The sequence below is a fragment of the Dioscorea cayenensis genome, unplaced genomic scaffold (assembly GCF_009730915.1).
Source record: "Dioscorea cayenensis subsp. rotundata cultivar TDr96_F1 unplaced genomic scaffold, TDr96_F1_v2_PseudoChromosome.rev07_lg8_w22 25.fasta BLBR01001401.1, whole genome shotgun sequence".
NCBI lineage: Eukaryota > Viridiplantae > Streptophyta > Magnoliopsida > Dioscoreales > Dioscoreaceae > Dioscorea > Dioscorea cayenensis.
In genome coordinates, this window is record NW_024087792.1 from 1 (window position 1) to 15651 (window position 15651).

General features: G+C 33.8%; 1 protein-coding gene across 1 annotated transcript in view; it reads left to right on the plus strand.

The window, feature by feature from the left end:
• Nucleotides 1-232: 232 nt before the first annotated feature.
• The window catches only part of LOC120256338 (pullulanase 1, chloroplastic), a 55289-nt gene continuing 39870 nt past the window's right edge, over nucleotides 233-15651 (plus strand). The window contains 17 exon segments of the mRNA XM_039264036.1: nucleotides 233-612; nucleotides 1611-1746; nucleotides 2008-2060; nucleotides 2491-2599; nucleotides 3350-3486; nucleotides 3587-3786; nucleotides 4163-4312; nucleotides 4624-4684; nucleotides 6708-6828; nucleotides 7761-7851; nucleotides 7937-8030; nucleotides 8114-8209; nucleotides 8915-9055; nucleotides 10158-10208; nucleotides 12731-12801; nucleotides 12896-12988; nucleotides 13672-13762. Of these exon segments, the coding sequence (XP_039119970.1) occupies nucleotides 349-612; nucleotides 1611-1746; nucleotides 2008-2060; nucleotides 2491-2599; nucleotides 3350-3486; nucleotides 3587-3786; nucleotides 4163-4312; nucleotides 4624-4684; nucleotides 6708-6828; nucleotides 7761-7851; nucleotides 7937-8030; nucleotides 8114-8209; nucleotides 8915-9055; nucleotides 10158-10208; nucleotides 12731-12801; nucleotides 12896-12988; nucleotides 13672-13762 (1959 nt within the window). The 5' untranslated portion in view covers nucleotides 233-348.

Below are 15651 nucleotides of genomic sequence, written 5' to 3' on the forward strand. Positions count from 1 at the left end.
ATAGTTCGTCAATCACAATCCTACAAAGTGAAAAGCATAGTTATTTGATTAGAAACGTTGAATCATAATTGCTACAGTATTAATCAAATCTAATCCGCTAGACACAAAAATCACTATATATTACAACACTGTTCAGTTCTTTAATCACAAGCATACAAAGTGAAAAACACAGTTCTTTAATTAGAAACGTTCAATCATAATAGCTATCAAATACAGCACTATTCATATTCATTTATTTCCCTCTCCCTCTCTCTCTCTCCCTCTGACACTTTCTCTATATTGATGCTGGTTTTGTATAACAATCTCATTGTTTTGGGTTTTGTATAACAATCTCGAACTGAATCCATCATGTCCGTTCTCCCATCGTGCTTATCCTTCTTCTCTTCGCCAGCCTCCCCAGCTCTCCCTCCTCGCTGGATTTCTCCGGCGGCCATCCTTCCGATTCGTTCTTCTTCTTGCAGGGCTTTAGACCTCTCTCCTCTGCCTCTCGCCACTGCATCCTTTGCAGGTCCTTGCTTCTCTGGAAGTGGTAGCCGCCGCCACCGCCGCCGCAGACGCACCCTCTCTTCCTGCTCGCTCATGGAACCCCTTACTCAAAGTTCCATTGCCAAGGTCTCTGCTTTTCTCATCCAACATGTAGGCAAGAGTCTTTGTACTGCGATTTGTGCCCTTGATGTTATGCTTGAATCAGAGAAATGCAAGACAAAGTCGATGTTATGCGAGATCATTTGTCCCTGGTTTTCAAATTATGCATTTTTTTTTTGTGATTTAGAATTTGAATGGGCATGATTTGGTGCAGGGAGTTGAGAGGCTTCGATTGTTGTAAGAAAGTTGGTTGCTTTACGTTTAGGTGCATTCATTAGGTTAATGTGATCCTTGTTTTGATTCTTCAGTCATGTGGGTGAATAGCATAATAAAATCTTTTTCCACTAGCTTTGATTTATGGAGAATCTACACTTTTTTTTTTCCATAGGATTGGTTCAACACTGAAACTTTTTGGGCTACTTGCTAATGATCATTTAGTCTAGAAATAGGTTTTATTATATTCAATAGTTATAGTGTTGAGTAGGATTGGTTCCTTTAGTTTGAAAACCCATTAAGCTGTTTTTGGCAGCGCGAGTTGATTGCTTTCTTTTTAAGTTTGTCTTACAAATGTGAGGATTTTTTACAAATAGTAGCATAACTTTCTATTAATTCTTTTTTTTTTTCAGCTTAATTAAGTTGTTTGTTTGTGCTTGAGTAATCTATATGTAGCACATAGATTAGGTGATCTCCATAGTCCAGTGTGAACCGAATGGATTATTGGTTTCTTAAAAAAGAATTGTACAGAAGCACTGATGTCTTTTCTTTTTATTATCTTATATCTTACTCCAGCAATTTACTTACTGCATAATATGCCCGATGCACTACGGGAAATTAGATGAGAAAATAATTTTGCATGGCATTGCTGTTGGAACCATAGAATCAGATAGTTTTAAATTACGAGGATGCATCCTTTTTGTAGTTTGTTTTGAAGATTTTTTGTGTGCTGCAAATTTTCTATTGTTGCATTTTTGCTATTTGTTGGAGTTTCATGCATGGATTCTCATTCTTGAAGTTTTCTTATGCAGGATAGCCTTTCTTATGCAAGGGCGTACTGGGTTTCTAGATCTATCATTGCTTGGAATACAGATGCTGATGATTATTCTGTCTATCTCTATGCTAGTGAAGGGGCCAAATTAATGGTCACAGAGACTAGTGTTGAAGGTTGGTATGGAGATTACCTAAATTGCAATTTTTTTTATTAGTTTTATGAATAATGCTAGTTGGTAGAAGTTATAAATGAGTAATTAAATTATAGCCAATTGTTCATTACTTTATGTTTTCCATGCAGAATGCTATTTTAGTTACCCACTATGGCATCAATAATTTTGGGCATGCCATAAAGCAATACATTTTTGGATGTTCTCACTGTTTTAACTTGCTTTACTGGTATATTCTTGAACATATTTTTCTGTTCCTTTGTAGGTCAGGATGTGAAATTCCAACTTGAACTTGATGAGTGTGGGCTCCCAGAAAGTGTGAGCTGAAAATCCTTGGGGAATTAATATATGTTGTTATTAAATTTTCAATAGTCCCTGAGCAGAGAGATCGTACATATTTTTTTTTAAAGAAAACATGTTAATATCATTAACTTATAAACCATGATTTTCACATTCTCTTGTATAACTTAGACTTCTTAATTATGGATTTTTTTTTTGGGTTTATTTCTTTTTAACTTTCTATGAAATCATTTATGAAATTTGAGTTCCTATCTAGTCGCCTAGTTTCAGCTCTTGTCTCTAATTTTAATTTATTTGAGCAAAAGAGTGATGGAACGAGTAGTTAGCCAAAGGTCTTTAAATAACAAATGGTTCCATGTAATAAGCTCTTTTACAGTAGCCCTATTTTCTATTTTTCTGATCCCCTTTACAACTTGTAAATACTTTTTGATTTGATCTTAACTTTCAGGTGGCAAAAAAGTTTCCTCATATAATGAATTACAAGGCTTTTAAGGTTCCTCATGCAATGGATGTGGAGAAGGTTCTCAAGTGTCAACTAGCAATTGCTGCTTTCTCTGGTATGAGTTATCTTTATTTATTGCCAACAGTCTCATTGTTTCCCGTTTATAATTTTGGCTATATTTCTAGTCATTAATTTTTTTTTACTAGACCATTTTTGTGTACTATGAATAACACATAGAACACTAGGTAAGGTGATTTGGGTCATGTTGTCTGTTCATTCTAATTGTTTTGGACAAGCCAAATGGAAGTGGTTTAATTATTGTAACTTTGAATCAAATGAAGTTTGCATATATTAGCATATTGTGTATGGTGGAATATGACCTTTGAATTTTTTAACCCAAAAGTATAGGCAACTGATTAATATTAGGTCTCTGCCATAAGAAAGCTTTGACATATTTACAGAGCATAGAAATCCAAAAAATATAGGCTGATTCTGACAATCTATATCATAGTCTTAGGTATGGTCCTCCCATTTTTCATTACTTTCATTTTGCAAAACCTGGCCCTTCAGTAATACTCACTGTCAACTATTAAATTCATTAGCAAAACCTGGTTTTGCTCTTCAGGGTATTGACTAGGTGGCAGCTTGTCATGAGAAAAGACATGACTGTGGAAAATTTGAATATCTTTGTCCTTTGTGTGTGCGCGCGCGTGCTACTTTATGAGATAATAATTTTTATATTCCCAATTACACAAACTTAGCTGAATAAACCTTTGCACCCCTCTTGATGCTTTCATACTGACATTAATAAAATATGCAAACTAATTTACTGGTTTGTCCGTCCTTGTGCTTCTCTTACATACAGATAATGGGCAATTGAAGAATGCTACCAGTTTGCAGTTACCAGGAGTCTTGGATGACATGTTTGCCTACTCTGGTCCTCTTGGAGCTGTATTTAATGAGGAGGCTATTAGGCTTTACCTTTGGGCTCCTACTGCACAAGTACATATATTGTCAAAGTTCACTCGTATCTATTTCTTTGATTGAGTGATTGATGTATTGGTTCACCCAAATAAAGGAGTTTTAACTGTTGCACAAGCAGGTGGTAAATGTTCTTCTCTATAAGGATCCATGTGGCGGGGATCCTTTGGAGTATTTACAACTTGAGGAACGAAATGGTGTTTGGAGTGCTCTTGGACCCAAAAGTTGGGAAGGTTGTTATTATGTGTATGAAGTAGTGGTTTATCATCCAAGCACCTCGCAAGTTGAGACATGCATAGTGAATGATCCCTATGCTAGAGGGTATGAATTTCTCTGTACAAATATACAAATGATGCAGATGCACATGCATGTGTTTTCATGTGCAATGAGTGGGCTTGTGTGGATGGAACATGATATAAATAAACACACATATGTGATTGCATAGATAAAAAGTTAGGCTACTGATTTCATGTAGCTTTTTAATTAATATCTGACAACTTCTTGATAGCTTTTATATCACACAAATTAGAAGAGTATATTATACTTGATCTTGTCAAATAACATCTTTTTGCTTGCTTGAATGATGTGAATTAAATTAAGAGTTTGTTAAATCTTTTTCAGAGGTTTTTGACGTCGTGAATTATGATTAGATCTGATTGTTGTCCTGCTGGTTTAATCCTTTGGTTTCTTGTTGTAGGCTTTCTTCAAATGGAATGCGAACACTATTGGTAAATATTGATTGTGAAAGCTTAAAACCCACAGGCTGGGATAAATTGTACCATGAGAAGCCAGACCTTATTTCCTTTTCTGACGTCAGTATATACGAGCTACACATCAGAGATTTCAGGTAGTTATCTGTTGTGTCAATTTTTATTCTCTTGATTACAGCATCTCAAAGTAAAGGATTTAATTCTTAACATTAAAAAAATGGTTTATGATGCATCTGCTCCCTAGTTTTCCATTCCATGAGCATGTCCATTTCCCAAATTTACTTATGGACAATGGCTGCAAGATATTACTAACTGCATGGGAGTTGGAGCTTTTCTTTCTCTCCATATTCAATTGCTCGGAATTTACCATCTATTTTTTTTAAGTTTGGCACGTGGAGCAATAATGAGCTTCAATATGATGACATTCTTTTGAACCATGTCAATGTAGTGCAAGTGATGGCAGCATTTATCCTGATTTTCGAGGAGGCTACCTTGCTTTTACTTTGGAGGTACCTCAGTTTTTGATTCTTTGGGAAAATATCTAGTTAGAATAGTAGATCTGTTTATATATTGTTGCTTAGTATCACAGATAAATTTGGGTTAATTAAACTAGTTTTCAAAGTTACTTGTCTTTTTTTGAGTTTGAACTGCTCATTTCATTTTCAGGATTATCATCTTTACCTGTCATCTCATGATGGCCTACATGAGTTTTTATATGACAAGTCTAAATTTGAGATGACCTTAAATTATCATAAACATTTTGGGTGTGTTTGATTGGAGGTTAGGATAATAAAGGTAAGGCTTGAAAGTTCAATGTTACTTTGGAATGAAAACTTTTACAGTGTTTGGCCAACTTTAGCTTAATTAATACTAACCAAAACAACTATTTTAAGGTTAAAAGCTTATTTTTCTAATTAAAGATAGTTGCTTGTGAATATTAATATTTTTAATATAATTACTATATAGTTATTTAAATAATTAAATATTGTGAAAAATGTTGGTGGGGTAATCTTAGGTGTTTGGTTACAAGCGTACATAACCTTATGGGTTTGTTTAAAAAAAAGTCTTTATGTGGTCCTTCTAGGGCTGCAGTTTATTTACTAGAGTTATTTTCAAAATAAGGAGTTTTAGATTGTAGTTTCTTATTTTTGCATGAGTTTATGGTTAGTTTTATATGAAGTTAAGTGGGTTGTTTTAGACTTTTCTCTTTAAGTTTTTAGAGTTTTCTTTGCAATCATATATAAGCATCAATTAATGAGTGCAGAGGATGGCTAAAATTTTTTTGATTTGGAATTGATTTCTATCTCTCTTTTGCCAAATGCTATTGAAATCTTTGAAGATGTTATCCCCCTTGGATTTGAGTTTGTTTCCTTGTTTTCTTTTGTTTCTAGTTCTAGAGCATTGGTTGAATAGCATTTAAAAGACTTATTGAAACGTAACAATCTCTTTATATGTAAAGGATTGGTTCCTGCTTCTATTGATATCAAGTTTTCAAATTGTGGAGTTTCTTTTCATTTGGGTCGTACTCAACCACCTCTAGGTTAGCTACTCCCCATGCCTTCTCGTTCTTAGTTTTCATCATTGTCTTGATGCAATCACTTGTCTTAATTTTATAAACAAACTCATGATATGGTAGAGCTTATAAAACATTATCAGCACTTATTTCCTATAGTCTCTGTGCTGGTTGTTGGCCAAGTAAATCTTACCAAGTTTCATGCCTTCATCTTTTCTATACTCCATGAAGCAGTGATCATTATATAATGTACTTGTTGAATCAAAACCTCTTAGGTAACCAAAGGACTACTTGTTTGGGGATTTTATTCTATCATTTTGTCATAATGATGAAAACAATGCATAAAAGTGAACTTATTTGGTTCAATCATGAAAGCCTACGGGGTAAAGTGAAAATTTTGTCATCATGCATCATTCATGGAGATTGCAAGAAAAAAGGTAAGGAAAAGAAGAATATGGTGGTCACAGGATCACCAAGGTTACTTGAGTTGCTAGAGAAGGGCCAGACACCATGCACATAAATAGGAAGATACAGCAAGATCTGCAAATTATATTCATACCCAACAGTAAATCGATATTTGGTTCATAGTCATATCCCAAATTCTGCACCAAATGTGGCATGTGGGACTCACAAATATGTTGCTGGTCACATACTCAACTCTTGTTTGTGATCCTTGATTCAATTATCAGTAAATCTTCAATTTTTCATTTGATTCCTATCATAATTTTACTATCCTGAGCGGACAACTTTGCATTAATAAATATTTTTGTTAGATTTTATATTTTGGTACCAGTGGGCCCTATATGGGCTCTATATGGGCTTAGAGGTCTTACACCAAAAAGTCTCAAGACTTAGGATACCATGTTAGATTTTATATTTTGTTACTAGTGAGCCCTATATGGGCTCTATATGGGCTTAGGGGTCTTACACCAAAAAGTCTCAAGACTTAGCCCATTACACTTCTATCACATAACTGATGTGGTACTATATTTCCAACAATTCTATATTGCATGATGCAGGATTCAGCAGGTATAGCCCACCTAAAAAGACTGTGTAATGCTGGTCTCACTCATGTGCATTTGCTGCCAAGTTTCCATTTTGCTGGTGTTGATGATAACAAGGAGAATTGGAAGCTTATTGGTGAATAGCTGCTTATGTTTTCTTGTCTTGAATTTGATAAGGCCAATTAAATTAAACTTATGCAGCACTTTAATACTTGTCGCTACTCAGATTTAGTATACTTGTAATGATATATGATGATTAAGTTATAAAGGTTCCTCTTGATTGAATTAATTTCAAAGGTTTTTGACATATTTTATTGAACCCTCCTCTAGTTTTATTAAAACAATTTATTAGGACCATGTAAGGGAATTTACAGTAAATATTTCTTTTGTTATCTCTTTCTAGCTCTTTCTCCCTCTTGTTCCTTCTATCGGCTGTATTTTTTTTTGCTTGGTTCAGTTTGCAAATGTATGCTTGCAAATTTGATATATTACTGTTTTGAAATAGGCCCATCCTTGAGTGACAACTCATTATTTTACCACTATTAGCAAATTGTATTCTTCCATTGGTCATACTACATTAAAATAACTGTTACAGTGGCATCATTTATTCTTGTTAAGTTATCATATATGTTAGAATTTCTGATTAACTGACTATGTAGAAAACGAATGCTATTATGGTTGGCTCATCAAGTTGTGTTGCACCATCACCTTTGCTAAATGGTTGGTATTTATTGAACTGTCTTCAAGCGTAATTAGCTTGTTTTCTACGCTTGTCTTGATGATGTAGTTTTCAATGGTGTATATTAGGCCTTTAATATGTTCTTTGGCTTCATAATCTATGATTGTAGTTTTCTTGGATTGTTAAAAATGTGAGTAGCTGTCTACAGAACACTCAATGATCAGATGATAAATTTTCATTTGGTTACCAATAACTGTTACTTTATACTGTTTTCACCCAACTTTTTGCCTAGTCTAGTTCTTGAGTGGTGTTTATTCTTTCCCAGTACTAACTCATAGATGTATATCTTTTTTTTTTTTAATTTTTAATTTTATTTTTTACCAAAGCAGATGATGCAGAAATGGAGAAACTGCCCCCAGATTCTGACATTCAACAATCTAAGATTGAATCTATAAAAGACGAAGATGGTTATAATTGGGGGTACAGACTTTCTCATCTGTCTTATCACCTGCAAACTTAGTTTTGATATCAATGTTGGTTATGTATGGGACTCTTGTGATGGAAGGTACAACCCTGTACTTTGGGGGGTTCCAAAAGGAAGCTATGCCACCAATCCAAATAGTTCTTGTCGTATTCTTGAATTTAGGAAGATGATTCAGGTTGAAACCCTTCTTGTTCTTCTATTTGAGATGTCTATTTCTTTCTTGAAAATTTATTTTGATGTATATAATTGCATTATCAGGCTCTGAATCGCATTGGACTTCGTGTTGTGTTGGATGTTGTCTACAATCACTTGAATGGAAGTGGCCCCAATGACGAAACTTCTGTCCTTGATAAGGTTGTGTTCTGGATCCTAATTTCCTGGTCTTTTTATGAAGCTCACTGCTCTCGTTTATTTTTAGGCAGTGAAACTGGTGGTTAAATTTGTAACTAGTATTGTCTTATTTATTACATGATTATCACTATTCAGCCATAGATGTACCAAATTTATTGCAGTTCATGAATATAGCTCATCATTAGAAGCTAGGACCATGCAATAACTATTCTATCCTTTAATACCATTTTGATTTTTGAATTATGAAATAAATTAAGGTTGGATTACTATCATCTGTACTAGCATTTCTTAGTTCCACAATTTCACTGCAACAACATGAAATTCTTGTTGTTTATCGAACACATGCCTGCCCCATTCTTTAAATTTTCACAATATATGCACAAATACTGTACAATACTTCATTTTTAATACTATATTTTTAAATATGCTCAGATTTATTAGCATAAGAAAAATTATAAATGGAAGAATAGTAATAATAAAAAGGAGTGATCATGAGATAACAAGAAAAAGACATCAAACATGTGTGGGACTATTAGTTACTTCAATAAAATAAACTTGATTACTATTAAAAACTCATTAGTTTCTTTTGAGGTTTTTGAGAGGCATATGTATCTTAAACCATTCTCTTATTACTGCTAAATTTTTGGCCATTTTTTAATTACCTTGTAGAATTAATATGTTCTATCTCTTGAATGACACATTTTATAGGTGGTTCCTGGATATTATCTTCGGAGGAATAATGATGGGTTTATTGAGAATAGCACATGCATCAATAATACCGCTAGTGAGCATTTTATGGTAGAGCGTTTGATTATCGATGATATTTTATGCTGGGCAGTTGCTTATAAGGTGCTTCTCATGATCTTTATGCTTGCTTTTCTTGGTTCTATGTATGAAGCTTCTACTAAGTTTCATTTCTTTAGTTTCTCTAACACTTCTTTAGGTATGTGTGCAAATGTAATGAATGCTGTTTATTTTAACCTTTGAAATCCCAAAGACCTAACTTTAAAATTCCATATGAATTCCATTTAAAATATCTCAGTAACCAATATGCTATTGCTTTTCTCAGCCATGATTTTATTATAGGGGATAAGTATATTATCTGTTTTTCTAATTGCATGGACACTTGCGGCATGGGCCATAGAAATAGTCTTAGTTGTTGCAGCCATATACCTCATGTGACACAGAAAAGTTAAGGAAAATAGAGTAAAAGAAAGAAGTATCTGCAGATGAAGTGTAAAATCTGTATGCGCGATCCTAATGAAAGAAAAACATATATACATTGTTTTCAGAGTGATACTTATTGAAACATAATCGGAATTGAGTCTATTTTGAAAGATTCTGTTTTCTTTTTGGTAGCATCGCACTGGTCACTTTTCCATTTAGTTAACATCTAATAAATTTGCGAATGCCTCTAAATATGTCATATTTCGTGCTTAGACATATTTTATAGTGTTGCATATGGTAAAAGTTATAATTTTCTAGTTGGTACACTAATAATGTATTCATTTCTTCTGGCTGATGGTATTGAAGGCTAAATCTCATCTGTTGGAGAATTAATTTCCCTCACAATTTATTATTACACATCTCAGTATGCATGTATGTAGGGGTTGGTGAGTGTGTTCTTGTGCTTCTATCTTATATCTAGTACTTATGATAGTGATGGTTTTGTGATCATGATCATGATTAAAACTTTAGCTCAATTGCATACAAAACAATTTACTCTCGCACATTTGTACCGTGGAATTTAGCATTTTTTGCTAGGGAAGCTGTTTTTCTTTCTATGATGGGTTTCTTGATAAAATTAGTTTAATCAATACTCTCATTTTTCCCTTGTTAAGATGGATCTCTTTGAAATATTAGATGAAATAATATGTTTCCATATTTCTTATTTTGTATGCCATGAACAGATGAGAACTTTTGATTGATAAATGCGTATTGGCTATATTAGGTCGATGGATTCAGATTTGATCTCATGGGGCATATCATGAAGGGTACTATGGTATGCATCATATACTTCCAATTTAATTATTTGTTCTAAAATTAAACGAATGCGAAATGATTGGTTGCTTTTTGATGATTGTGTAAGGATTGATCGGCAAGGCATGGTTGTTTTATTACAGAAGTTAATTGTCTCTGTCAGTTTATTTAGTAAATATGCATATGAATATGAATATGAATATATGAGTCCAACTTTCTCATCTTATCAGCTTAAATTTTTTTGATAGAATTAAACATGGACAATATATTTGGTTTGTATATAGCATTGTAGTAGAGCTTGGTTAGTTGGTTTATATGCAACATGAGTGGCTAAAATAGACTTGATCATATCAAGGTTTATTGTAGTAACTAACTGTCCTATATTGGTCACAAGTGGACCAAGGTCTCTGTAATGCGTGTGGGCTGACATAGACAAAAAAGGGTATAATTGGAAGTCCTCCTCAGTGCCAACTCTGTAGTAACAAACATCCTAATAAAACCAAATGAGTAGATCAACAGCTATTATTCCATTTCTTTAGCTTCTAATGGGATGATATGTCAATTGAATATGCAGCGACTAGCCAATGGCATAAACATCAGGTGTCCGGGTGCAAGCAGTATTTTAGGCAGGTGTGAGACATCTGTTGATGTCACTGCATGGGAACACCATTGCATCTAAATGCCAAGGTCTCCGAAGTAGTTTCACAATCAAAGTCCTTGGCCAATGTTCATAGCCGTGAAGGTATATTGAGATACAAGGGGAGGAGAATTTTTGCTTTGAAAGGAAAATAAAGTCCGCTCTTTAGAAATAATTTTGCTTAAACAGTGAAATGTTTTAGGAACAATTTGTATCATCTAAAGTAAATAATGGGGCAATAAATCATGTTATCCTGACGTTGAGAATAAGTCAATAAATTTTTAATGAGATCTTCTAAAAATTGTGGATTTGGTAAATGCAAGAACCTAATAATACAACATGCCCCCAAGTGGACCAAGGTAATCCTTGTGGATAAATTGTAAGCAGCACCTCTATGTGTGCTTATTTTAGTTAATTTGCCATCCCTACTGAAACACCCTCATTTATCATGGAGTTGTTCTCAGCTCCACCTCCTTCATACAAAAATTACTAAAAGAAGTAATTTTCACAAAAGAGAGAAAAAAGATACTGCAGGAGCTAAGGAAAATGCATGATTAGTAACAACAACAACTAAATGCATACTAACATTTAATACAATTTTTAACTACAACACTAATTTCTCAATTTAGTATATGTGTTGGACCTATAAAAAAGGGCACTTGGAAGTCATATTCTCCTCAAGTTCCTCATTTGCGGAAACAAACTCTAGTTAATCTTAATAAGTAGATTGATGATGACCACTTTAATGTTTTGAGTGTTCCGTGGAATGATATCTCAATTAAATCCAAAAAGATTGGTCAATGATATTAAAAATCTTACTTTGGGTGTAAGCAGTATTATTGTTTGCCGAGTGTGCCATTGCTGTGAGAAGACTATTGCATCTAAATTCAATGGTTTCGAAGAAGTTTCACAATCACAATCTTTGGTTCTTGTCAACAAAGTTGAACCTATAATGTGATGGAGGGAGGGATGAAAGAATTTTTGGGTTGCTAAATAAACAGTAAATGAATCAATTATTAAGCTTTGCTACTAAGATAGATACAAATCAAACACATTATTTGGGTTTGATTTAACCTAAAAGCTTAAGCTGATAGGATGAGAGACTTAGACCAATAATTGTATATCCATATTGATTATCTTGTCCAATGTGGGCTATTGTTTATGTTAGAAATATAGTCCCACGTCGGTTGTGTGATAGAAGTGTAATGTGTTTACATATAGGTATAGGGGTTGAGCCACTAAGTCTTGAGACTTTTTGGTGTAAGACCCCTAAGTTTATGTAGCACCCATATAGGGCCCACTAATATAAAATATAAAATCGAACATGGTATCAGAAAAATATAATGGAGCCCAATATATACATTATAAAAAAGAAAGATATAAGACCTGTGAGACACAAGTAGTGTACAAGTCGATGTGTGTAGGACTTCTAGACCCAAAGTAGTGTACAAGTCCTGGTAAAAACAGACTCGGTGTACAAGTTTGAGCAAATTCAAACTGAAAAAAAAATACTCAGTTGAACTTGAGGGTGGGTGTTAGAAATATAGTCCCATATCGGTTGTGTGATAGAAGTGTAATGTGTTTATATATAGGTATAGGGGTTGAGCCACTAAGTCTTGAGACTTTTTGGTGTAAGACCCCTAAGCTTATGTAGTACCTATATAGGGCCCACTAGTATAAAATATAAAATATAATAGTTTACTATAATATTATCTAGCCTATGGATTTGCAGATGAAAATTTACTATCTTACTAAAATGGAATTGTGCTTTAGTAGCGTACATTTAATGTGAATGTATATTTTGTTTTTCTTCATGTTGGTCCATAGACAAGCTTGTCCTCACACTTGTTATATGTGGCAATTACTTTATTTATTTATTTATTTATTTATTTGTGGTTTAAATCTAGATGAAAGCAAAAGATGCTCTTCAAAACCTGGATGTGGATGTGAATGGAGTAGATGGCTCAAAGATTTACATGTAAGAAAGTGCTTGATCTTGTTCATTAGGAAGTATGAGTGAAGCATCAGTCTTTTCCTTGTAACTTTCCCTCTGTGACAAATTGTTGTTTTAGATATGGTGAAGGATGGGATTTTGGTGAAGTTGCATACAATAAGCGTGGGATCAATGCATCACAATTCAATATTGGTGGAACTGGGATTGGGAGGTAACTATTGTATTATTCTACAAGTACATTTTCCTTTTGTGGGTGTGAAATGATATTTTAGGAAAATGAATTCATAAATTTGTGATAATGATGGAATATTTACTTTACTTTAACTATGTTAATGTTAGCAGAAAATTGTAAAATGTGTGCATTTTTTCTTGTAAAATTGCAAACATAACAACCACATGAGGTTTGCGATTTTGGAATATCTTGATTAGAGCAATTTCAGTAGAAAGTGAGGTATAATCATAAGAACGTAGAGTAAAGGTCATGTATAGCATTGGAATTGTCGTGTGTGTTTGGTTTTTTAATTACTCGAGACAAATGAGTCTCAAATACTGTCATTTATAGATATAATATAAAAACTGTCATGCATTCGTCTTAAGAGAATGATGCAATTTTGTTGTTCTTGTATAAAATCAGATACCTTGGATGTGCATAGCGAATCTTAGGAATTAGAATTGGGCTCTTGATATATGCTCTGAGTATTTATTTTCATATGTAACAACAATCAAAATATTCAATGTGGAAAGTTGCCATATTGTAATGTTTTATTTTAGTTTGTTATTTCACAAATAATTCTTTCATTTGAAAATTGTTTGTGGTTAATTAGTTACTTTTATAGCTCATTATGTGGAACCCTTTTGTGTATTTCAATTTTCAATTTCTTTCTTAAATCTCAGTTTTAATGATCGAATACGAGATGCGGTTCTTGGTGGATCTCCATTTGGTCATCCACTTCAACAAGGCTTTGTCACAGGCTTATCCTTACAGGTAGAGTCTTCAAGATGTTCTTTTTTCTTTTTTTTTTAGCTCATGAAATCGTTACAGAAGACTTTCAATAAGTCATTTATGTTTGGTTTGATTTGATTAACTTCTTAGAGTTAGATTATTAACTAATTGAAGTGATAAATATGAAATACAGTTTCTAGGTTGCTTTTACATACGCTTTATATTTTTAATTTCTTTAAGAAATAAATCAATAATTAGTGGTTAACCATACCAACTGCAGTGCATTTTTTCAATCATATGTGATGATCATATTTATTGAATAAGATGAATCACAAATGTCTAGAGCAAACTAGCTTTTTTCTAAAAAATTCTGAAGTTCGTCATTAAGTAGATACCTGAACACATTGACACATAAAATAAGCTTAATAGAAGTGCAAAATGAGCTCTGAGTTACATTATTAAGAGCTTTACCACTGGATGTTAACATTTTCCATTATCATGCATATCAGTGATAACTAAGATTCCCATCTTAATTTAATAATTATTAATATGAAATCTAGGTCTTTCATTCTATCATCTTAAGGTTTTATGCTGCATTGAACCTAATGACCATGTGATTGGTTTACGTCTCACATGTATCAGAGTCATGTTGATTAGTTTGTTTGCAAAGTAACAAGCTAAAAGTCTAGAACATGAAGATCTAAAACTTGGGTCTTCTGTTCTATAATCTTACATTGTTAGGTTGGATTGGATCTATCAAAATTGTGGTTGGTTTGCACTCTACATGGTGTTAGAATTAGGCTGATTAGTTTTTGTTAAGTGAATGACCAAAAGACTATGACATACAAAGAAGTCGTATTCAGGATAACTAATATTCTCACATTAATGCCCAAATAATGTCTTTATGTACATTTGACAATTAAAATGCACATCAAGCATGATTATCAATGTTGTCAGACCCAGACCGGCCTTGCTAGTCTAACTGGAAAAATTGGGAACTGGCCTTGAGGCCAGCCCGGTCATTACCCTTTGAACCGGCATTGGTATCGGTGACCCAGCTAGTTAGATCAGGAACCAGATGAACAGGTCGGGTCTAAGGGGTCAAAACATAGTAAAGTTGTAAACTTGCCTGGTTACCCTATGTCTTTGATTGACAATGCACACTCTCGATTCAGTGTTCTCAGTGCACCTCTCGAGCCCATCATCACCTCTGATGATTAGAAAGCCCTCGATGATTTCTCGTCTACTTCAATCTTCTCCATGAACTTTCGTTTCAGTCATTCAAGAAGAACCCTAGGCATATTCTTTTTTTTTTAATTTCTGGATAGAGAGGTTTTGCGCGAAAATCCGGATGTGAAAGTCGACCAGGGCCAAACAAAAGACAATTGCCTCTTCTATCGGCATTGCAAACAAGGATGAGATTTTCTTTTCTTATTTAGAGTTTTGAACTTTTGATTCTTGGGTTGTTTGCCATCTTTCTCTTGATTGTAATTGAAGTACAAGCCCATGATCCTTTGAAGCCCTGCTTTTCTGTCATTTTTTGATTTCTGCAAGAATGCATGCTTAACCCTAGAAAACCCAAGCTTTCCAGGGCAAATTATGGAATTTCTCCAAATTCTTTGCATTGATTTCCTTTGCTCCATTCATCTTTGTTTACCTTTTTCCTGAATGCCTTTGTGTTTGTAATATTCAAACAAAGATTGCTATAGTAGTCTGAATTTTAGTGTTTGAGTTGGATGAGTGTTCAGCCATGGATGATGATGCATTGAAGGTATTTGATGTAATGTCCAAGCTAGATAGATGATATCCCTTTCACGGTTTCACCAATTTGGCGAATTACATGGTACTTGTTAACTAAGCATAATGCTGAGATGTGCCTTATAGTTTATTGATATGCGTGTCAAATTTGTATTGCATGACCATGAAGAGCG